General features: G+C 34.7%; 1 protein-coding gene across 6 annotated transcripts in view; it reads left to right on the forward strand.

Moving 5' to 3' along the window:
• Positions 1-25,843, forward strand: part of LOC122515355 (RNA-binding protein Musashi homolog Rbp6) — a 557,776-nt gene that overhangs the window by 504,194 nt on the left and 27,739 nt on the right. For all 6 annotated transcript variants that reach the window (XM_043632682.1, XM_043632674.1, XM_043632690.1 and 3 more), the window contains 4 exons: positions 11,372-11,454; positions 12,116-12,200; positions 18,389-18,421; positions 19,475-19,558. In XM_043632682.1, coding sequence (XP_043488617.1) covers positions 11,372-11,454; positions 12,116-12,200; positions 18,389-18,421; positions 19,475-19,558 — 285 coding nt within the window. The remainder of the gene's footprint in view (positions 1-11,371; positions 11,455-12,115; positions 12,201-18,388; positions 18,422-19,474; positions 19,559-25,843) is intronic.

Raw genomic sequence — 25,843 nt, forward strand, 5'->3', positions numbered from 1 at the left:
TGGTTTCTGTTTATCTGCTTCTCTCTCTCTCTCTCTCTTTACGTTTGCTCTTTGTCTCTGTTCGTCAGTCTACCTGTATGTCTCTCTCTTTCTCTCTTTTTCTAACTATCTATCCATCTATCTGTATCTATCTTTTATTCTCTATTACTTTATTTCTTTGTCTTTATTTTTCTTGTTCTTTTCCCCCTACCCCATTTCATGCTTTTCTCATCTTAAGAAAACGTCGCCTCATCGCTCTCACGCACGTGATCCTTTTTTCCAATCCTATGTGTTTTTTCCCTTCCCCATATTCATTATCACTCCCATTTCTTTAAAGACATTTCTTCTTCTTCTTCTTCTTCTTCTTTGTTTTATTCCGGTTGAGAGGAACGTTTTCTCGAAGGGAGAATCATCTTTTACTATACAAATCTGTTGTACTTCACTTTCTTCAATTTATCGTACGAGCGCTAAACGTCGTCTCTTATTTTTTTTTTTTTTTGTATTCGTCTCGTTTTACATAGAAATAATATGAAAAAATTTAAATGAGAATATACTGTGTTACACGTATCATTAAATATCTATCTATGTTTGTCTTATTTTTAAAATTGTAAATAAATTCTTAAAGGATTCTCAGCGAGTACAGTTTGTAAGGGAACGTTAACGAATATCACGAATGAGTTACGCGTAGACGAAAAATGAGATAGAAAAAAAGAATGAGATTCTTTTTTCAGATCGAAAGAGTAAGAAAGGGTAACGAAATAAAAAGGGAAATGAGAAGGAAGTAAGGAAAGAAAAAAAACAATAAAATCCTTCGCGTAACCGGCCGATAATTGAACGTCTTGCCTGTTCTTTTCCTTCCTTCGCATCTTTTTTTCTCTTATTTACTTATTCCATAATATTTCCTCGTCACTACACTGTAATTCATTTGTTATACGACGTTATGTTCGATTCGCGATTTTCAACAAAAAAATAAACCACCCTGCGAGACGATGATATTCACCCCCCCCACCCGATATATTATATTTCTCGATAAAAAAATTCTCGAGAGTAAAAAAGATAGAACGCGGGAGTGGAAAGATAAAGGGAAAAGCAAAAAAGATACGACGAGAATTGAAAACGAACGAAGAAGAAAGAAAAGAAAAGAAAAGAAAAGAAAAGAGAGAGAGAGAGAGAGAGTCAAAAGCCAATCTCATAATGCCGCAAGAACATTCATATTCGTGAAGAAAGCTTCTTTTCGCAAATGGATCGCGAGGGCTGATTCGAGTAAAGTAAAATGATCGCTCGAGAAGAGACACGGATGGTGGCAGGGGGGGCAGGGGAGCAGAGGGTGGGGGAAAACTCTTCTAATCGTAACTTATCGCATTAAATTCTTATTTTCCATTTTCTTAATGGTGGTTCCGTAGTAATATGTGAAATTCCTCTTGATCATTTCGTTATATATATATATCTATCTATCTTTTTTACTCGAATTTCCGTAAGTCTATAGTTATTTTCAGTTTTTTTCCATCTTTATATTCTTTACTTCTCAACGATAAGTAATTTCGCTGCCATAAAAGTTCCACTTGACGGAATATATAGACTTTCTCTCGAGAAGGTGGGGTAAGAGGAAAAGGAAAAGGAAGAAGGAATACTCGCTCATATATACACATACACATATACATATATATATATGTATATATATATATACACCGAGGATTTTCATATTTGACGAGCAGCTTTCCTCCTTTTATGCTGTCACGTCAAAGGAGGTCGCTAGTTGCACATCTGGGACACCTCGTAGGTATTCCTTAGAGCTTCTCTTCCTTTTATTGTCCCAATGCTGTGAGAGTTGATTCAAATCTCGAGTTCGGTATGTGTAAATCCGCCTACGCCTTCAGGGTTCCTGGGACTTCTGCTGGATGTTAAACTGAAAGAAACCCTCTACGTCTTCTCTCTGCTTTAGGCAGAATTTCCGTTCCACCACACTTTTATATCTTTTCTTCTTCTTTTTCTTCTCTGTCTTGCCACCATACACCATCGATTTATCGAAACATCGACCACCAATCAAAGAAATAGTTTAAACTTTCTAACATATATCTAAAATATATATATATAATGCTATATCGTAATATTACCAAGTAATAATACTCCATAACGTACAACCATTCTTTCTTTCTTTCTTTCTTACTGATACGATAAAACTTGTCCTGTAAATCAAAACGCTTCTATGTTGTTCGGCTAGCTAGCTGGCTAGCTAGCTAGCTAGAGACTAGGTGTACTACCTTCATATTCTCACATATTTTATTGTTTCGTAATAAAACTTTTTTCCCACCGTTCCTCCGAAGAAAACGTGCCATACGTTTTAAGTGACAACCAAGAGGAAAGATAGATAAAAAGAAAATGAAAAAGACGAAAATCTACAAAGAAAAATGTGCAGTAGTAATAGTAGTAGTTACAATAGAAATATGCTTTACGATCTTACAAATCTGACGTTGAGATAGAATAGTTTGATTTTTTTCCTTTTGTTTCCCTTTCCTGGTCTTTTATGAAAACTTTTGTTTAAAAGATAAACGTCGAGAGATATCTATCCTCTATTCTTATTTTATTATTTATTTCCAAATGAAATGAGATATTTCAAGTTAGTCATATTCGTATAGGAATAATCAAGAAATAACGTTTAGTTCATTAGTAGTAAATTTCATATCAGCATAATATTTCGAACAACTAAAATTACGTTGTAAATATCTATATATATAGTTTTAGCAAACGTAAACATTTACTTCGTGTTTTAGATTGCAAGATTCATTATTTCGTTGAATTTACGAATGAACGACGAAATTTACTCGAAATTTGTCAATACGGTGTCTCTGATCTCCTTCAATCAGACTTCTGCTATACCCCGTTGATTAAGAAGGGAAGAACGTACCTTATTATTGCTCATAATTAAGATGAGTACAACTAAGGAAAGATGTTCGCGAGAAGAAGAGATGCTCGTGAAAATTTGTCAAGACCACTCGGCCACTCTTCATCTATTATATTTCCTATCTTTATTCTTTAAGGATTTTTCCTCGATTAATCCTGATTCTTACTTTCCAAAACTTTCATGATTATTTCAATCGGATAAGAGAAGAAAAAAAAGATGGTACCGTAATTAAAGTAAAAAAATCTTTATTAAAATAGAGAGACACACTTTATTCTTACGAGTTTTACGACAAATTTCTTTTTCTTTTTTCACTTTTTCATTTTTCCTCATCGTTAAAAGAACGGATTGGATAGATCCACGATAAGAAAAATATCCAAGGGGTTTTTAATCTTACAGATAAGATTTATTTCTAATATTGTTAGTAACAAATCTATATTATTCATTCTTGCGAATTATGTCATCGCTGCGATAAAAACGGATTTACTTTTTTATCTTCATTTTTCATGTATAAAGTTAAATCGTTTAATCCGATTTTACTCGAATGTTCTTTTCAAAAATAAAATGAGATAAAAACGAATATACGAATATACTCATTGATCGATTTAATTATTTCATTGGCCACTTTTATCAAATTTAATAATAAATTATCGCGATCGTGATAATGATTTTGTTAACGATATTGCTTATATATACAAAAAAAAAAGGGAAGAAACAAAAAATAATTTCTATTCTTCTTCGTTGAGAAACTTGGTCTGATAAATACACTACAACAAACCTACACAACGTTTGAAACGAAACGAGTCTAAATGGGGGTCGAACCCCTTTATCTTTTTCTTTCTTTATTTCAAGAGAAAGAAATGAAAAGATAAAGGTTAGCTCATTCAAAGAAACGATGGGTACTTCTAATAGAGAGGGATTTCGTTCAATTATATCTTATGGCATCGTTCCCGGTGGTAATGGCCACGACTGTTGAATGACGTGTCTACGTTGAGCACGATTTTTCGCGAAAAAAAGAAACGAAAAAAAACCGAGGGATATATCAGTTGGATAGAAGGAAAAAGAAAAAGTAAAAATATCGGTTAGAATAAAAACAAAAAAAGAAAGAAAAGTAAGATGAATAATCCGTTTGGCAAATCGATAAATTTGTTGATAAGCAAACGACGAAACTTTTTCTATAATTTCGCAGATATTTTTTTTCTAAATAAAAGTTTATTTTTAAATGGTTAATTAACAATGAACTCATTAAACGACCACTTTCAATAAATAAAATCATACGAGTATTGACAAAATATCGGTTAAAATAAAAAAAAAAAGAACAGAAGAAAGAAAAGTAAGATGAATAATCCGTTCGGCAAATCGATAAATTTTTTGATAAGCAAACTTTTTCTATAATTTCGCAGATATTTTTTTTTTATGTAAAAGTTCATTTTTAAGTGATCGCATTAACAAATGAAGTCATTAAACGACTACTTTCAATAAATAAAATCATTCGGGTATTGACAAAATATGATTATGCGATGATTAAACGATACATGTGCGTAGATATTATTAATTATTAACAACAACGAATAAATAACGAAGAATAAAGAAGACAGTTTGTTCGTTTATTAGTATCTTGATTGTTGCCGTGACTTAATCTTATGTTCGATTGACATAAAGAGAAGGGTTCTCTTCTTTAAGCGGAAGTATTATAATCTCGTGTTAATAATGAGCCCAGCTGTTAAGTAAGTACGTAATTAATCGTTGACATGTAATTAATCATTTTTCGTTCGCATGCTCCATCGAAGCGTTTGCCTCGCACTACAAAGTCGATTATAAACGTTAAAGGGATATCGTGTCATAAAAGAAAATTCTCTTTCGTAATTACAAAAGGGAATAAAAAATAGTGTGACACGGTGTGTGTGTGTGTGTCTGATTTTTAGTTCTTAAATTCCAATTTCTTCGATACTTATGAGATCATTTGTGCCCATAATTATGAAAGTGGTCTAAGTCACATATATTTTTTGTTTCAAGATATTTAATAATATTGAATTAACAAATAAATACTATTCAATAATATTGAATTAACAAATAAATTGAATTAATAAATATTGAATTAACAAACACTATCTAACGGTTCATTTTTCACAATATCGTGAAAATTACATTGAATTAATTTAATTTAAAATAATATGCTGTGTGAAATAACTAATAAATTTATTTTTTTTCAATTTTGACTCAGACCACTTTCATAATTATAAGCACATTTGCTTTTTTCACTAATTATTCAAAATTATTGTATTTATGTCATTTTATATATATATATATATAAATAATAATTTTTACTTACAATTAATTATAATTGATTAGAGAAAATCAAGTTTTTAAATGAAAGTTGGATAGAATAAAATAAGAATCGTTGTAATCAAAGAAACCGAGGTTTGAATACGATTGAAAATATTTTCGTTTGATCGTTGGCAAAGAGATATATTGAAGTTTTGACGTCAGGTGGATGAAATCATATAGCGGGAAGGTAGTTTGCGAAACAGAGTTTCTCCTAATCTTCGTATAACCCGTTTCACTCTGTCTTTCTCGCACTGGTTCCCTGACGACTTAAGTATTTCAATTTGGTTCGTTCGTTTAATCTCCCTTACGAAGGAACCGAGCCGAGGAAGAAACGTTAACGGAGGAGACTCGAGGGATAAAGAGAGAGAGAGAGAGAGAGAGAGAGGGTTGCGAGGTTCTAACATAAGAAGAGAAGAGAGGAGAAGAGAAGAGAAACCGGCAAACGTAGCCAACGCTACGAAGAAGGAGCATGCTAAGCGAAACACCAGCCGCGTTAAAATGCACTTTGCAATTCTGTATATCTCTTGGTAATGTCTATCAAGCGTTTTACAAAAAGAGCCTAATTTAGCTCGAGAAACTTACACCTAATTAAGTGAGATCAATTAACGTCTTCTCGAGGAACGACTTGCATCTTCTCTGCTACGAGGACCCGCAAAATTATTATACTTGACTATTTTCTCAACGACGTTTTAAATTAAAAAAAAAATTCCGTAACTTTTAGAAATTCTCGAATAAAGTGTCCTCGTTTTTGTCATCGTTTCTCTGATAACCGTTACAAATATAATAATAGATTATTTATTAAATATTACATTATTTCGTATCTGACAGATTTTTTTGTACAATTTTCTTTCGATTATATTTGTCATTGGTAAATTGTAAAACGGATTGAAAATAAATCAATACTTCGAATAGTATTTTATTTATTCTTCGATAGACACATAATATCGATACGTTTAATTCATTATAATATTAATACGCGTTGATGAATTTTTATTATCAATACGATTGGAAGTTTGTTATTTATCAATGTGTTCCTAGAGAGGTAATATATTCACGTATGAGAGTTTTAGGGTAGCCATTATAGAATGATGGCACAACCGAGGTTCGAAAAGCCTGAGAATCACCGTGGAACCTCAATACCATGGTTTGGTTAGCATCGTAAATCAACAAGTTGATATCTATTACTTGATCTAACTGATACTGCATGGATCGTTATAGCGCCATCGGCGTACCAATTCTAGCAACATGAAATTTGTATATATATTTGAAACACAAAATACGATTACCAATAGTATCAGTTGGATATCTCAAATGTCAATTATCCTGGAGCGGTGTAACAACCATCGCGAATATTTTGTCGATCGGATCGCGTTTTATAAACGTGTTTTTTTTTTATTTCTCAAACAAACGCGTATTCCTTGGAAAACAAATAAAAAGAAAATGTCAACTATAGACGCGAAGGTATTTCATCATTTGAATTCTCATTGACGGAGGAGGGGCGAGTGGTGGGGGCGGGGCTAGAGGAGGAGGTTTTTTCAAGTTTCGACGTTTAATTCGTTAATTCCGGGTTACGGGAAAATATCTTTACCAAAACGCGAGGATTAAACACCATGGGACGTATACCGACGTGCTGCTATCGTTTCGAAAGTTTGTGCCGGATCCGAGAGTACGTCCGTCCCGGTAATCCGGCCGCGAATCGCGATTTCGCGGGTGGCAAAGCGAACCAGGCGCAGGAGGAGGAGGAGGAGGAGGAGAACACGCCGGAAACTCGAAACGAAAAGAGAGGGGTGGATCCTGCCTGCGATATTAGCACAGCCGCGCTCGTTAATGCGCTAATCTCGCGCATTTAATGCCCGACCAATTAGCAAGCTTAACGACGTTCGTAACTGCGTATATCGTGAAACGAAAATCTCGGTTATTTCCCTTTCTCGATACTTGCCATATCGAATGATAAGATTCAAACTTGCGAGTAAAATATATATATATATATCTTAATATATAATACTTACATATAAGTTTATATATCTATGTATATATCTGTCTATCTTTCTCTTTCTCTAACTAGGAAAGTCTTTAAGAAAATGCCACACGTACGTATACGTACACGTTCGAAAGCAGAATCGATGGTTATCATGATTCCAGCACCCAACGCCTTGATCACTGTTTCACAAACTTGGATTATCATCGTTCCTACCAAGAGGGTGATTACGTTCACGCTGAGAGAAAGAGAAAGAGAAATAGAAAGAGAGAGAGAGAGAGAGAGAGAGTCGGGACGAGTTGTAAATTAGTTTCGCGCTGAACTAGATATCGCGGAGTTGATTATTGCCAGTGCACATTCGGTAATTGGGTTTTCGTTGGATGGTGCCAAGGAATTTATTGATTATTATCAATTTATAATACAATTTAAATAGTCGTGTAGTAAATAAACGCCCATACTTAGAACGCGTTTAGTTCGATAACTGTCTACCTGTATAGAAATACATTTACATATATATATATATATAATGCACGTATGTGTGATATCGATGAAAGCTCGTAATCATGTCTCTATCTCTATCTCTGGGATTTCCTTTGAACTTGGCTACGTTTCCGCTTTCGGGAATGATCACGACAGTGACGCCATTAGAAACAAACGAGTTTATGGGACTGGTTGCACGAGTAGGATCGCACGGAAACTAAGAGCTACGAATGAGTTTGTGTGTAAGAGAAAGAGAAAGAAAGAAAGAGAGAGAGAGAGAGAGAGAAAACTGGGAGGAGGTCTAAGCCGTATCCATTTACAAGTTTCAAATCGTTCTGCCAGCGTGCCTTTTGAGAAGAACCTTTTACCACTCTCAATGCACGGTAAAATTCTGAAACGCGCTTACCAGCCTCCTGGCTTTTAAACGTTAACATGCTCGCTTGGTACAATGCCGGGGTCGCATTATACTCGAGAGTTGAAGGGACGAAGTAGTAGTAGTAGTAGTAGTAATAGTAGTAGTAGTAGTAGAGAGAAAAGAAAGAAAGAAAGAGACCAAGGGGTCGCTCGACAACGCGAGCTAGGGTCGAGACTAGAGAAAGATGGAAAAGTTAAAGGTCGAAGATGGCGTCGACGAGCGCGAACGAGGCAAAAGAAACCACCCCTACCCTCTACCCTCTATTCCCTATCCTCCTATCCCCTCCCTCTCCCTTTCTTTTCTCTTCTCCTCAGTCGTCGTCATCGTCGTCGTCGTCGTCGTAACACTTCGGATTTTGTAAGAGAAATGCATTTTACCTAAAGCATCTGGTATTATTTAGTCGTGCGATCGATCAAAAAACAATGAAAGCCGAGCGCAACTCTTCTATTTAATTTCTTATCGCGTTACGCCCTTTTACCCAGTAGTGGATCCTTTATTTATCGTCCTTTTATATTACAGAACGATGATGCATTTTGGTACAAAAGGATGCTGCACCTAAATAGCAAAGATGACTAAGAACACAAAAGCAACGTGCCACTTTCTCTCTCTTTCTCTCTCTGATGCACAAATTTATTGCGATTCCGTGCCGCGTTTTACGATCATTTATGGATCATTTTAAGAGAACGTCACTTGACTTTACGACGATAACAGAACGAGAAACTTTGAATCTACTTACGATAATCTCGAGAGATTATTTTTTTTCTTCTTTTTTTTTATTGAAATAAACGCATCTGGTTCGCATTCGGTAAGGGTTCTTCAAACAGCTGAGCAAACACTTTTTCTTATTAGTCGTTTCGTACGAAAAACGATTCTAGTCTAGCACTACCTTTTCTCTCTCTCTCTCTCTCTCTCTCTCTCTCTCTGTTCTTTGTATAGAAGGCATCGCGTGAAAATGAATTTTTTTTCGTACGAACGTAATACCTACCAAGAGAATCAATTTTCTTCTTATAAAAATTCGAGAGAATTCGAATAGCACAGCTCACTTGGTGAAATTTATTGATGATCCTCTTGGAAGAATCCCTGACCACGTCCTTCCATCTAATGGTCTCTTATCTTTCTTACGCTTTCTTGGTTATTATACTTTTTCATTTTCGAGACTATAAAAAGATTGTTCGGGATCGTGGTACAAGTATAATAATATTGTAAATTGATAGTTTCACTTCTTTCCTATGTTACAGATACCACGTGAAAGTTATAACGTTCTCGTAAATTTTGCGAAGTCTCCTTCTCCTCCTCCTTACTGCGAGAAAAAAAAAGAAAATAATACTAAACTACGTTGTTCAATTAAAAGGCATGTTTTATCGCGGGATAAGAAATTCCATGGTAGGGAAATTCCATAGGTAGAGCTTAGATCTAAACTATATAAGGTGCTTGGGTAAAGACTCCAGCATGGGAAGTAGTTAAACGTTACCGGTGTCAGAGCATGGCCTTTGTACGAGGCGAGTGCTTGGGCTCTACAGAGTTAGCTAACTGGCGGAGTACTATAAATTACATAAATGAAGTAAGCCCCTTTCTCGCTCAAACGGACGTCTTGCCAAGTTTATAACTTAATCACCAGCGCTTCCTATAGTATAGGAGACGTTCGGGTGGCTGAGCAAAAGCACGATACGGAGAGAGAACGGAAGAAAAGTTGGGGGATGGTAGTAGTAGTAGTGGTAGTAGTAGTATGAGTGCGCAATGAGTATGAGAAAAGTCAAAACTGAAAGTACCAATTTAAAACGAATCATTTTCATCGGCAATAATTCAAACGATTTTACATCATTTATTCGGGAAATTAACTTTCTTGCGATGGATCAATCGTAAACGTTCAAACACGTGCATGTAAAGCTCGATGAATATTTTTCGTAAATGTACGGACGAAATAAGATTGTTCTCTTTTCAATTGTATTTTATCTCAATTTTGACTTATAATATTCTTACAATTAGATTACTCATACGTTTGGTTTTGTACGAATTTGTTCAACGGACACTTCGATATTTTTTCGATGACTCTCTTAGCTTTACTATTGTAATTGTAATGATGTCCTGAGGGAATTTAATGTTGGCTGAATGACCGTTTAGGTTGATTCTTGTAATCGTCTTTTGGTAGCAATAACGCATAACCGAAGTGCTGGGGAGCCAATATTAGTGGAAGTACGAGACTTCGATTAGTAGTAGAGAAAGTTAGGAAGATTTAACCATTGATTTTAACTGGTATCACGAGGGTTCGGGGATCGCCCGCAGGGATTTCGACCTCTGTCTCGATCATGAGCAGAACTCGTAGAGACAGTAGTATGTCTAATCAAGTTGGCAAGGAATCCTCCATGATCCCGTTGGGTGACCTGCGCACCATTAGTTCGGACACCGCCTGCTGAGTCGGTAGAAATTGTGGAAGTGTCTTACTCCTACCAGGGAGATTGTTGGCCCTACAGCTTTCAACATACTGGTAGTTCTCTATGAGAATGCGCTGATTAGGCGTATCTCAATCCCTTGCCCATGGGGATTGTGATATAAAGCTCTTAAAGTGAGTAACATATGTCAGACCAATGATACTATACTTGACAAATGTACTTTTAGATTAATGTCTAAACCCAAATTTGACATAAATGGAATATCAATTTTGTCTATAACTTTCATCCATTATTATTTAGAAGTTTTTCAAGTCATATCATGTAAAATGGATTTTGACTGGGGTCAAATTCGAAAAGACCTCCTGCTTTTCGCGTGTGGTATTCCAACCACTAAGCTACCAAAGATTCTAGAGTTTCCATTCCCTCGTAGCCTCTTAAGATTCCTACAATTTTAGTCCGAGTTTCTTACACTAAGGAAACTAACTTCCGCTTATCTTGAATCACACCACGCACCACCGTATTCGTATAACTCGCACTACGCGAATAACTCCAGTCAGAATTACTAGCTGAAAGAGAAGCAAGCACGGCACGATGGGGTCGAGATTAAAATCGCCCGGAGAGCAATGCAAAGTTTTTAATAACCCTTGATACTTGATTAAGTTACGACTTTTGGCTGATATCTTTCTTGCTGCAATTCCTTTTAGTCATTTGTTCGTCTACGAATAAAATAAATATCATAGAAATTCGTATATATAAATTGTTTTTGACCAAATCGATGATATTTTTCTTGTCTCGACGATCAATCGTTGATCGTCAAACTTAACTTTTTTAACATGTAACCCGATCATTTTTCTATCACAAACACTTTTACTTATCAATCGGTTATAATTTGTTTGTTTCAGGTTTTGGCTTCGTCACATTTCAAAGCGAGGATGTAGTCGACAAAGTCTGTGAGATTCATTTCCACGAGATTAACAACAAAATGGTAAGTCGTCGATCTGTAAACTAAGAAATTTGATTCATCATTGGTCGAAGAAATATACTCTTCTTCTTTCCTCGTCCAACGTATACCCGCACAGGTGGCATCAAACAGTATTTGCTTTTCCCTCACCGTGGGCGAATACGTCTTCGAGCAGAATTAATTTTCCATATAATCGAGAAGAAAGACCGCGTTGGTGGTTCTATTTGCATTTGACGCTCATGCAAGAGAACAAGGGTGCAAGCTCAATTAGATCAAACGCTTAGCAAAAACGATAAGATCTCTTTAGAAACGTATTCTATCATAGGGTAAAGATCTTATGACGGACATTTTAATTAGTACGTCTCAATTTTAAAACGATTACGAAAATGATTGATGCTATCTGAAGGGTATCAGATTCAAGTAAGAATAGAACTTTTTCAATACGAAAAATAAATTATTCAATTAATAAAATATATAAAGAACATATTTGTTGATGTTAAAATTAGTCTAAATAGTATCATATATATCTAATATATGATCATACAGTTCAATTCTTACTTGATCGTAGCAAAAAAAAAAAACTACTAACATCAGTATAACATAGTTAATAGTAGTAGCCAGTAGTGGCGATAAAAAAAAAGAGGATATAAAGGAAGGTTAAAAAATGGGGGATGGAACTTTCAAGGTCGAATGCAAGAAAGCACAGCCGAAGGAAGTGATGCTCCCGGCGAACCTGGCGAAGACACGAGCGGCTGGCAGAGGTGCATACGGTGAGTTGGTGATGGTCGCGACACCCACTCCCACCACCTATCGTTACGCGCCGTATCCCCTCCCGACGGGTACAGCGGCAACAGCGGCCGCGGCGGCCGCACACGCTGCCGCGGCAGCTACCGCTGGTACCCCCCACCACCACTTGCTGACGCCAATCGTAGCCACCGCCGCACCGAGCGCGGCCGCTACCTACCAATACGCGGCCGGGGCCGGGAACCCGGCCGCGGCCGCATCCACCGCTGCGGCCGTTTACGATGTCAAACGGGCATTGGCCGCAGCGGCTGCCGCGGCCGCTGCTGCCTCCTACAGGCCCCATCCGGTCGCCGCAGCAGCCGCATCTCGTGCGGCCACTTTGACTTATTCCATGAGCGATCTTTTGGGCGTGCAGGGACTCGACATGGGCGCCGTTTATCATCCCATTCCGACCATTGGTCTATGACCCACAATACTTACCCCCCTATCAAGGCCGCAATGAACAATCGTGACACGCTCTCTCGATCGCAGTGGACTATACAAAATTATTTAACATATTTTTAACTTTTCCGCATCCGGAATACAATGTAGTATGTAAAATCTTTTCTTTTAGTTATATGACATTTTGATTGGAATCTTCGATTATTCGATACGTTTTCTTTTTATTGGGTATGTCATTTTTGTCCACTGCGAAAGTTTAAATGCATTTTATTTAATTAATCGGATACGTCCGTTGTTGTTACGTTACTTCGTATACATTCCCCACTATCCTAGATATTGTTTTTTTCCTCAAACAAAGAAATAAATGATTTATCGAAAGTACTAATATACTGTAGTTATATCTGCGATTTATCTTCGAACGAATTAATGTAGTAGCGCTAGGCATCGTTGACATATCGGAAAGTGCAATAATATCGTAGTTTAGAAAGAAATAATCCTCGTTTCGTATATCGGGGCAAGAAATTATTCTCGCGTGTGAGCCGTTCGAGAAGTTCAGTTCGGTAAAACTGTGATCTTAGTGCAATTTAAATGCAAAGAAAAAAAAAAAAAAATAAAGATTAAATAATAAAGAATAAAAAGAGATAAAATTAATTCGTAGCAAAAAGTTTGTAGATTTCGACTTTGACGTAACTTGATGATCAACCACGGGGCCTCATTTTCAAGTAGCCAAAGAGTAACGTAGTTAGCAACGAGACAAAATACAACGCGAAAGACTGGTAGTAATTTTGTAGTTGGGTTAGTAAAGCAGAGGTAGGACAATAAGGAAGAAGTGTTCAAATCTCTAGAAAATAGACGAGAATTCGTTTCGATAGACAACGTTCGATAGTACGCGGCCAAAGTCGTATTTCCCCTAAGGGAATTGACTTTCCTTTCCGTTGACTCCGTAATAAAATGAAACAGGATTTGATTCGACGACTACTCTCCGGAAATGAATACGACATCAGCCCTCCCTGTTGTCGTGTGTTTCATTTTGAGCATCGTAAATGATTTCCCCATTTTAACCGCGTTATTTGTTTATAATTTTTCTCTCGTTAACAAGATAGACAGTTCGATAAAATGAATCAGCTCGTATACCCCCCCCCCTCAAAAAAAATAAAGAACAATTCGTAACAATAATAACAATCAAAGGAGTACGGAAGAGAAAGTATAATTTCCTTTTCGCGAAAGTATAATATTTAATAAAAATTGTCGAATGTCAATTCAGACGGTAGATCCTAGCGTTGCGAATCAAACGATTATCGACAGCAAGTCGTTGATTATTACAAAGAAGTGGCTTATATTATATTTTCCAAGAGAGAAAATTAAAACTGAAAGCTTAAGCTTTCGAAAGCGATGGCGCCCAATGTCGAGATAATCGCTCCACGCTCGTATTCGATGAATATATATATATATAAATAAATATATATATATATATATATATATATATATATATACATTCCCAGGTAGCGGCACGCCTAGTGTGTTACATTGACAACTCCAAAGGTGAAAAGCCTTTTTATCTAAATGTGTTTTTTTTTCTTTTTCATCGCGAAAAAATTGATATGGCGAAAGGCGAATAAGCATAATAATTAATTAATAGCCCTCGGCAAATGGTGGTCGACAAAATAAGCACTTCTCATTCGTCGCGCCTTTCAAAATATTTTTCGCTATAACTTCATGAAATTTCATAATATCGAAAGAAAAGAAAGGAAAAAAGGAAAAATGAGAAAAAGATTCCGATAATAAAGAAAAGAAAGAAAAGAAAAGAAAAGAATAGTAAAGTAAAAAAAAAAAAAAAAAGAAACTGGAACGAAAAATAACGACGTGTATTCGATTATACGACGTACGAGAATTCGAGAATGAAAAAACAAAATAAGCCGCGAGAGGTCCGAACTATCCGTCAGTATATGTCTCTATTTGAAAATGAATTAAGTTGAAAAATTATACAACATATACACGGATAGAATCATATAAGTATATGATAAAACATATATATATATATACTTATACACATACGTACCTAAATCCAATCTAGATAAACGGCAAATTATATACGTATTATTATTATATTGTTTTGTATTTACCTATTTGGTATAACGCCATAGTATTTGATATTAATATCGATATATTTTGTGAGAGCCGCATTATTACACCTTATAGTTTTTTGTAATAGACCTTACAGTTATACATATCGAAGTATGTCTTCTATATCTATATATACATATTATCTACATATATATATATATATACCTATACATATCTAGGTAATTAGGTAAACATTTGTGTTGTTACAAACCTTAGTTTTATTTATTCGAGAGATTTTAGGCGATCTAGGTTCGATTAGTTAGAGCGAATAATTTTTTGGCGAATTACTATACTATGTATACGTTCCTACCGTTGAGACTACTAGTGAACTATTAGCTTTTTTGAGGAGCCACTATAATATCGTTAGATTAGTAATATATTTTAGGTACTTCTTCGTGGAAGATCATGCATCCATTCTTCGTCTGCGAGCGTTTCTCAAAATGGTTGGATAATCGTATATATATAAACCTATATACATACATATATATATATATATTTATATACGTAAAAACCATCTCGAACGGAAATGAAATTAAACGGATTTAACTGTCATATCCTTACGCTGCCTCTACGAGTTTCCTTTTCTCTTATCGTATAGCTCGTTATCATACCTCACGGTCACGTTTGATGTTCACCGTTCGAGAAGGGCCGATTATTACGGGAAGCAAGAAATGAGAAACATATGTACATCTTCCACCGAGAATACATATTGCCAGCGGCTTTAATGAGACCTATTACATTGTACCTCTACTTAACAAGCTACGTTACATAGCCAAGTAATATTATACCTCTCTATAGGATATACACACTAAATATATATCTTACTTATACGTGTCTATACCTGTATCCTGGACCTTTACCATTACCAACACTCTCTACCACCTTAATCCTTACATCCTTTATCCATATACCTCCTGTTGTAATCTTACGTCCTCCTCAAAACTTTTGCTTCACGTTAACATGCTCCCTAACAAATCTTATTCCAACTTCTTATTCTCTCTACTATACCTGATTCCTTACCTCTTAAAACCTTCTATTATATACACATTACACAGTAATTAACAGTTCTAAAACTATATAGCATCATTTACCTTAATAATAATGCGTGAGACGTGTGTCCTAGAAAGTACGTACTTTGCCTGAGAGGCGCAACACTGTCAGTTTCGTAAGTAGACCAGATTTTAACATGCGGTTTCATTTCTGTTCACTCTGTAAAATGCTTATTTGGGCCGGATTTTGGTTTTGTGTCTTAAAAATATGACGACAACAAGAAAATTGTCCAACTAATACGTGGTGTCGTGGTGAAGCACAACCAACACCACCCATCGATCTAAGCGTTTCTTTGCCTCTGTCAGACTATTTCCATAAAAAAAAATGAAATATTTCTTTCTCGAGACAAAGCATTTTTGGACGGTACTATCTCAAAGGAAAAATCGTCTCTTTTAAAGATTAACTCGATGAATTTCGTGTAATCGACATTGAAATATCGAATGTTAATCGATTGGCGACTGATAATCTCGAGCGTAATGCGTATCATTCGCACTAGAAATTTTTGAGAAAGCAATAACGGGAGAGAGAGGGAGAGAGCGCGAGAGAGAGAGAGAGAAAGAGAGAGACTATTAATGTTAATATCGTACATAAACGTCTGCTCTATGTGGAATCGTTTTGTTGCATCTGAGAAAGTACACGTATACATAAATATATTACTTGAAAAAATATACATTCGTTGCAGTGTATCAATTGCACATATAATATTTATGTATAGTACGCATATAAATCTCCTACATATATATTTCAATATTATATATATATACATATATTAAGAAAATTAATATATAAATATCTATCTTATCTATCTATCTAATATAACATTTGAAGAAATTTTGATGGTAATCATATATAAAACACACACGAGGGTTAACGCTCGAAATAGTTAATTTATGCTAAACTTATTGTTGTTCAATTTATTGAAAGAAACGAAAGTAAAAAAGGAAAAAAAAAAAAGAACGAAAAAGAAAAAAAAAAGTACACCAAAAACAAAACAAAAAAATATAAGAGCCAAAGAAAACGACGATGTCGAGAGAAAAAGAAAAAAGATAAAGAAAAGAAAAAAAAACATGAAAATGAAAATGAAAATGAACAAAAAAAAAAACAGAAAAAAAAAAACAGAAAAAAAAAACCCCAAAAAGAATCGTGCGCTTTTGACGCAATCAAAACCAGCCCGGTAGAAAGATAATTAGGTACGAAAACAAAAATCACTAATACTATTAATATGTATCAGTGTATCTTAATGGCTAGAATAATAAACGCTCTTATACTTTTCCATCTGCGTAATATTGTGAGAGCAACGTCGATATGAACACTAGAATAGTAAGTAGTGTAGTATTATTGTGGTCGGTGTTTTTTTTTATAAATATTGTATCGTCAATATAAATGTGGTAGTAGCGTCGGCAATAGGTTTTACATCACGTGGCAGACAGAATTCAATTTAGAATAGAAACACATTCACATATTCGTATTCCATTGAAGAAAACGAATAAATAAACGGTTTTAGACCGTTTTGTCCGCCATAAATGCTTGACAAATTGCCGACCCTTAGTCGATATCTAATAAGCTATATAGTCAGCCTAGCAAATATTACTTAACGGTAACTGATTAACTAATACCTTTAAAGGCTACAATAACCATAGATCATAGGAGGGTTTATTTTGTCGTAGATTGAAAATACCTATCGGCCGCGCGTAGTAGTTACTAGTACCTTATTACACAATTTAGTCGCGCTATATAGACAATGCGATATACATATATACATAGCCAGAGTCTTAGTTGTGTGGTCTTTAAATTAGTATCAAATTATGAAATTTCATGGATGCATTTTTCTCTTTCCCTTTCTTTTTTTTTTCTCTCTCTTTCTTTCTTTCTTTCTTCTTCTACTTTTTCACTATTCTTTCTTTCACTTTTTCTCTTCTCTTTATCTATTTGTATACATATATATATACATATATATACATATATACATTTGTTCTTCTTCTTCTACTTCTTTTTATCTATACTGTCTAACCTAGAAAAGCTTCTAATCCTTTTTCATACATTTATATCTATCTATATATATTTTTTTTTGTTATTTTTTTTTTTTTATATAAACAACTCTTATCGTTTGATCAAACCTAGTCATACGTTATATTCCAATCGTTTATTCTTCCGACGAATTTCTGCAACGCTTCGCTTTAATACTTGACTTATATCCATGTACATATTTTAAGTGTCTTAATGCATACCTTTGCCTGCTCGGAGAAAAATATTGAACGGACAATTTTTGATATTCGTTAAAAGTGACGACGAAATACGATGGAAGTGAAACGAATGAAACTTTATCCACAAACAAACTTTCACTTTCGATGAAAAAAGAAAAAGAAGAGAAGTAAATAACACATGGTTAAAATGTTGTAATTGTTTCGGTCAAGTCAATATTTTTTGTCCACGTTGGTTGCAGAAATTACGATCGTAAAAGTCAAAGAGACGTTGTACTAACAAAATTGAAAACAAATTCGAAGGGAAAAGAATGACAAAAATGAAACACATTGAAAAAAAATATATATTTAACGATTTCATTCAAATATTATAATCCGACTTTCGTTTTCTCTTATAGATTTTATGTGGTCCGTGGGAGCTATACCAGAAGGTGAGTATAATAATCTCTAGAATAATAAATACTCTGTTAATTTTATATTCCCATAAATAGTTTAATCGAAAGTATGTTCAATTTATTCCGTATACGTAAATGTAATTCGTGGTCGTGCGTATGGACGATTCGAATAAATCGAGAGAAAGGATTTTTTTCGAATATGCTGCCAGTAGTGAACCAAAAAATTCTTCTTTATTTCAAATTCAAAAATAAAAATTGTATATTGATATACCTCGGCACGGATACAATAACTTTTTTTCGAAATATATTTAGTAATATTTATATCGGTCAGATATATATTCGATAGAGAAGGTAGACGAATAGATGTTATACGAATATTGGGGGGAGGGGGGAGAAAAGGGTGGATAAGTTTTCCTAGAGCGAACACTTTGAATATGATAAAGAGAAGAATACGTCGTAAACGTCAGTAAAATGTGGATGAACGACGATGACACTCTATGCATGTTTCAATATCTACTGGATATTTATCGAATATCACGTTTCAACTGGGTGGTGGTTGGTCGCTTTCCATTTGCATGCATACGTCGATACGCATTCACGATGATTGAATGATTGCGTACGTAGCCATCAGATTGTAGTAGAATCGTAAAAGGGGGGGGAGGGAGAAAAAAGAAAATGTTATTAATATAGAGGTACCTATCTCTGGTATACGCGTTATAAGCATTATAATGGAACGATCGAATGATAAATCAATGTTCATCAATCCGACCTACATTTTCGTTGACACGTCTTCAATAATGCGAATGGCACAGACACGTTTGAAAGATGCACTTTTTTTGTTGTTTATTAATACATCGCAAATAATTGAACGTAGAGTCACTTTCTCTCGTAGGAAAGTAAAAGAATGAAGGGGGTATAGGGGATGGAGGAGGGGGAGGGGAGGAGGTTACAATAAAACGTTTTCAACGTTACTTCTTTTGCAGAATGAGAAAAAAAAAAGAAAAAGTAAAATATAAAAAGAAATGTAAAAATCTTAGGCCTTAAAAATGTTGAAAAAGTTGTTAACAAAATTGATTTATCTGTTCGCAGGTTTCTCAGCAGCGGCATACGCGGCATACGCGGCAAGCCGCGGTTATTCTGGGTACCCTAGTTTCGGACTACCCTACCCGACAGGTAACCACCTTAGCCTTAACCACCTTAACCACCATAATGCGGCCCACATCGCGCCCCTGAACCTGAACTTGAACCTCATACAGGCACAACCCGCACCCCACCACAATCCACCTACCCCAACGCCCCTATTTTACCATCCCAATTTGGACCTCTACAACGCCATGCCTCTGTGAACTAACTTATTTAATAATGAATCAAGATGCTATGCGCACACTAATCCATCGCTACAAACTAATCGTGCTATATCGTCATCATCACGCCATAATACTATTACTACTACTACTACTACTACTACTACTACGATCACCCATCGTGCCGGAAGCCTTGTTGCGCGTGGATTTAGTAGAGCCAAGTACGAACGTTGTCTCTATTTTTCTCTCTCTCTTTCTCTCTCTTTCTCTGTCTGTCTATCCGTCTGTCTGTCTGTCTGTCTATCCCACTTTCTCATTATCTAATCTCGAAGATATACACCCCCCAATATAATTTCAAACGAAAGTGAAGCGTATCGTGCGCGCGTGTGTTATCGATCCGATTCCACCGTAAAAATACTCGCTCGTATACACTTCTATTCCTTTTTTTTTTCTTCGTTTTCATTTTCCGGAAGGTAAAGATCATCTTTGGTAAAGAAAAGAAAGAAAAAAACGGGGGTCTTTCCCTACTAGACGCAACCCAAGCAAGCCCTCGAGGTTTATAGAGTATATTATAGGAGATTTACGAAAAGGGATGGCCCGAAGCTCTTGACAAGTATCTTCAACCTTTTTAGAAATCGTTTTGCTATTCGATCTTTATGACGATATACTGTCTGAGATAAGAAAGAAGAAGAAGAAGAAGAAGAAAAAGAAGAAAAATAAAACATAAAATGACGCTAGAAAATCCGTGATATTATCACGGATAACGTTGTATTCTCGTTTTAGCTAATAAAAGTGTGACGAAAAATATAATATATATAAATATATATATATAGGGAGTTCAGATTTTTCTTGATAAAGAAGAAAGAGAGAGAAGGCGCACAATAAACGTATGTGCGTGTGCGTACACGTTAAAAATCGCTTAAAATATTATTAATATCGTCCAATATATTCAATCATTCGTTTAAATGATATTTTCGATGCATTAGGTTTGTGAAAAAACGAGAAAGATCTCGTTGTTATTATTTATTTGATAAAAAAATACAAAAATGATTAAATAACGATGACAACGTCGTTCTGGGTTTTGACTTCTTCTCGTTAAAGAAAGAAAAATAAAAAAAAAAAAAGATTTTACACGTTACAGGGTCATTTTAGTCGATACTTACTCTACTTCTATGACATTACAACGATGCAATATGATGTTTTCGCATGGAAGTATCTCGTTTATGATAGAATGATACCCAGAAAATTAATGGGAGGGGGCCTGGGGGAATTTGTACAAATCACTATAGGAGTTATATAACGCGTTGATAATTATCGTTAAACGCGTGTACGAGGAGACAGTATATATTAAAATAATAATAATAATTTGACGAGATGTGATTTATGCTGAATTTTTTGTGTTTTTTTTTTCTTTTTTGGTTATTCTTATTTCTATCTTTTTTGTTTAACGAGTGACAACGAAATTAACGACACGATCATCGTACTCAACTTGACTTATCGTGATAATAACGTATTCGTATAATCTTCGAACGTAATTTCTAAAAACAAAACCAAAAAAATAACCAAGACTTTGCAAACACGATGATTCTTTAATAGGAAATGTAAAATAATGAAATAGGAATAAAAAAATAGGATAGTTCCCATTTAAAATCGTCATGTATACTCACATTATTTTTCTTTTTAAAACACCTTAACAAAAGATTAGTATTAAGTAACACGAAATTGATATCAAAACCACCAATGCTTTGGGAAAAAAATTGATTTTTACTATAATAACGAGTTTAAGATCGGGTTCTAAATTATTATACCGTAGTTGAAAGTTTCACAAGTATTACACAGAAATTGATTTTGCTTAAGTTAGGCTAAAGTCTCCGGGGCAGATAATGAGATCGATCGCAATTTAAAATTAATTAAGGGGAACGCAGAATAGGGTAAAATGACATTGTTAATATCAAGTCAGAGTTAACGATAGAACAGGATAGAGAGATTGAGATAGAAAGAGAGAGAAAGGGGAGAGGGGGGAGAGGGGGGAGGGTAAGAAAAATCGATGGATAAAGAAAATGAGATAGAAAGAATATTTATTGCCAATGTTAAACGAAAGAAAGATGCATTTTTCTCTCTATCTTTCTCACACACACAGACACACACACATACACAAATCTAGACGATACGTGTAAACGTTTGGTTATTAATAGGAAATGTTTGATAAAAAGTATGCGTTTCTCTATCTCCGATACTCAGAAACGATAGAAATCAAAAAGTATGATGATTGCCCGGGGGGTAGTAGTCGACAGACACACAGATTTTTGAGTTTCGGGGTCAAGTGCACTCCGAGACCTCGATTCGAACTCAAAATGAAAAATGCTGAAACATCTCGTGACGAGGAGGAGCCCCGAAATGGGAATCGTCACTATATGGCTGTATATATATATGTGTGTAGATTATACTAAAGATTCAAATTGCCCTTTTTTTTCGATTCGATCGTCGAGTTGGCCAAGGGCCCCTCCCCCACCTCCCGCCCCCTCTTCTTCCGCCCGGGCTGCGTAACTCTCGAATTATCACGATGAATGGGAAAGTACAATTCGTGTCTCTCGGAAATTCGCGACTTCGTTTAAGACCCCCAGCCCCCAGCCCCCACCCCCCACCCCCAGCTCTTTCTTCGATTTACGCGTCCAATCGTTTGCTTTCTTTTTCTTTTTCTTGACGTTATTTATGAACACTTCGATGACTAGAATCTTGATAAATCGAAGTTCATTTGGTCTCGTTTACGTGTCTCCTCTCGATAGGCTTTTGATTACGTAAGGAATTTTTGATAAATGCTAGGGGGTGGGTGGGGGTGAGGATTTTTCCGAAGATAAATAGGAAATTGGTTGAAAATAATATAACCACGTGTACTTTTTGTGGTTGTATCGGCTCTTCGAATTATTATCACCGAAGAGAAAGAGAATCTCTTTCCAATCCACCAATCTCGTAATTCTTTTTTTTTTTTATGTGCCATTCGGGCCCCGTTGTTCACGTCCAACTATTTTGCACAAACAAACACACACATTTGTCCCCTTTTTTTTTCTTCGACGTTTGACCATTTTCGCGTGTTATCCTTTTTTATTTTTTTTCTTCCCCATCAGTCTCTCGTACTTTCTTTCTATTTCTTTTTATTAAATTTTCTCTTTCGTGCCCTTCCGTCTTTTTTTTGTTTTTTGTTTTTACTTCATTTTACTTAACCAGTAGAGTATCTTTCTTTGTTCTACTTTATCCGAGTTTTTCTCGAGAAAAAGACGAGTAGTAGTTTTCTTAAAGTTTGGTTGCCTCGAAGCGATTGTACTATCCCCATCAGAGTACTTGTACAAAGCTTGTACAACGCGTAATTATTTTCTTGTATTTCGAGCATGTTCTAAGGAAAAGTAATAACAAGTAACCCCAGTGATTGTAACGGATAAACTGCGACGATCAAACGTCATTCAGTCATCGATGACAATTTTTTTCATTTACGAACAACCAAAAATATGTCACGTTGGTTCTAATTAAAAAAAAAAACAAAAACAAGAAAGAAAAGAAAGAAAATATTACTTGTATTGTTTATCTCACTGCTAAAAAATTAAATTACTCATTTAAATTCGTAGCTTTTTCAATAAGTCGGGAATTGTTTCCTTTCAATTCATTTTTTCAAACAAGAATTTCATTTTGGTAATTTCGACGATCATGTTATTTACCAAACATAGCAAGCTAGTCAACCGATAGTTCCTCCGAGTGCTTCGATCGTGTACGTACTACTATTACCTACTGACAATCCTCGAAGCGCGAATAAGGGTGGGAAAAAACTCATAAATAATGCACAATGTTTTTCGGACGTTTGTACTTCCTAGAAAGCCTCTCCTCTTTCCGTCTTCCGTTACCAACCCTCCCTCCCCGAGTATTTTATCCAGCATCCCTCTGATCTCGGATGAGAACTCAATGCTGTTTCCACATTCGTCTTGTATAATTTTTCTACATTGACGATTCCTTTCTCCAATCGATTTTCATTTCCCAACAATACATGTTGTTATTTCAATTATTTGAATAATTCGATCGTATAATATGGCAATTACGAATTCGAGTTGCCGAAATGAAATATATTTCTGCACACATGGTTCACGAGGCATGGCTGTAGAAAAAATAGATTAAAGAATTCTGTTTCGCGATGATGATTGATCATTATTTAAAAACAAAAGAAAAACAAACTAATCCCCATTTTTGAACACGTCCACAGATATTATCCTCAAACGTCCGAAAAAACATTCGTCTAGGAGCGAAACGTTCTTTGTCTTGTAACCGCGTATGGGATACTTTTCATCACGAAAAATTGAACTTTTTTATAAAACTCGGAGGAACTAAAAATTAAGATGACATTGTGTACTCGCAGTTTATCTCACTTAAATTATCCAACTTATGATTTTATTTAACTAACCCCAAATATATAAAATAAAAGTAGTAACAAAGTTTTCCCCGTCAGTTAAAGTTGCATGTTGAAGATTTTGTTGAACTAAGAGAACGAAAAAAAAAAATAAGAGAAAAGCGTAAAACCAAAAAAAACGGATTAAACGAAAGAACATTGATCGCATCGCGAACCTGAAAAGCAATAAAAAAGATAAAAATTAAAGATCTAGGGGGTTGATGGTACTTTCAGGTGTCATGGGACTATCACCATACATCGCTACAAATATAAAAATAAATAAATAAATAAATAAATTAAAAACAAAACCATATATTAACGTACGTGAGCAACGTGATTTGCGATATTAAACGCGAATATCCGTTTTATGGTGTGTGTGATCTAAAAAAAAAGAAATAAAAATAAAAAGGGAAGTATAATATAAGAGAATGGGGGAAAAGAAAGAAAGAAAGAAAGAGATAGAACGATACTATCCTATTTGCCCGTGTACGCAGTACCGCGAGTAACGTCTCGTAAAATGCTGAACTAGCAAGGAATCCATCTTCGTAAGAAGATAGGGAAATTTTCTCTTATTCCCTTCTTCCTGTCGGCGTTCTCTCTTTTCTCGTGACAACTAACGAGATTCAGCGTTTTCCATACATATATATATAACTCCTTGTGTCGGGATAATGCTGCTTGAATAGACACCGTAACGACTACGAACTACGACTACGGATGATAATTGCGATAACGAGTCTTTCCTTTTACTATTCCCGAATACAGAGGTTTTAAAATGATACGAGTTAGTCGACGACGACAACACTTTTTCAATAGTATCAGAATTAAAGCTTGACAATTCGAAAAAGAAATTTTATCTTCTTATTTTTGTTCTTTTTCTAATTGTTACCGATAGTAAACCTATTACAAGTGTATAAAATAGTTTCTATTATTTTCTACATTTTCTTTATTTTTTTATATATTAATTTCTTGTTATTTTATTTTAGTATCAGAATTAAAGCTTGACAATTCGAAAAAGAAATTTTATCTTCTTATTTTTGTTCTTTTTCTAATTGTTAACGATAGTAAACCTATTACAAGTGTATAAAACAGTTTCTATTATTTTCTAAATTTTCTTTATTTTTTTATATATTAATTTGTTGTTATTTTATTTTAGTATCAGAATTAAAGCTTGAGAATTCGAAAAAGAAATTTTATCTTCTTATTTTTGTTCTTTTTCTAATTATTACCGATAGTAAACCTATTACAAGTGTATAAAACAATTTCTATTATTTTCTACATTTTCTTTATTTTTTTATATATTAATTTCTTGTTATTTTATTTTAGTATCAGAATTAAAGCTTGACAATTCGAAAAAGAAATTTTATCTTCTTATTTTTGTTCTTTTTCTAATTGTTAACGATAGTAAACCTATTACAAGTGTATAAAACAGTTTCTATTATTTTCTAAATTTTCTTTATTTATTTATATATTAATTTGTTGTGATTTTATTTTAGTATCAGAATTAAAGCTTGAATTCGAAAAAGAAATTTATCTTCTTTTTCTAATTTTTAACGATAGTAAACCTATTACAAGTGTATAAAACAGTTTCTATTATTTTCTACATTTTCTTTATTTAAATATATTAATTTGTTGTTATTTTATTTTAGTATCCGAATTAAAGCTTGACAATTCGAAAAAGAAATTTTATCTTCTTATTTTTGTTCTTTTTCTAATTGTTAACGATAG

The sequence above is a fragment of the Polistes fuscatus genome, unplaced genomic scaffold, assembly GCF_010416935.1.
Source record: "Polistes fuscatus isolate 324 unplaced genomic scaffold, CU_Pfus_HIC Scaffold1, whole genome shotgun sequence".
Classification (NCBI taxonomy): Eukaryota; Metazoa; Arthropoda; class Insecta; order Hymenoptera; family Vespidae; genus Polistes; species Polistes fuscatus.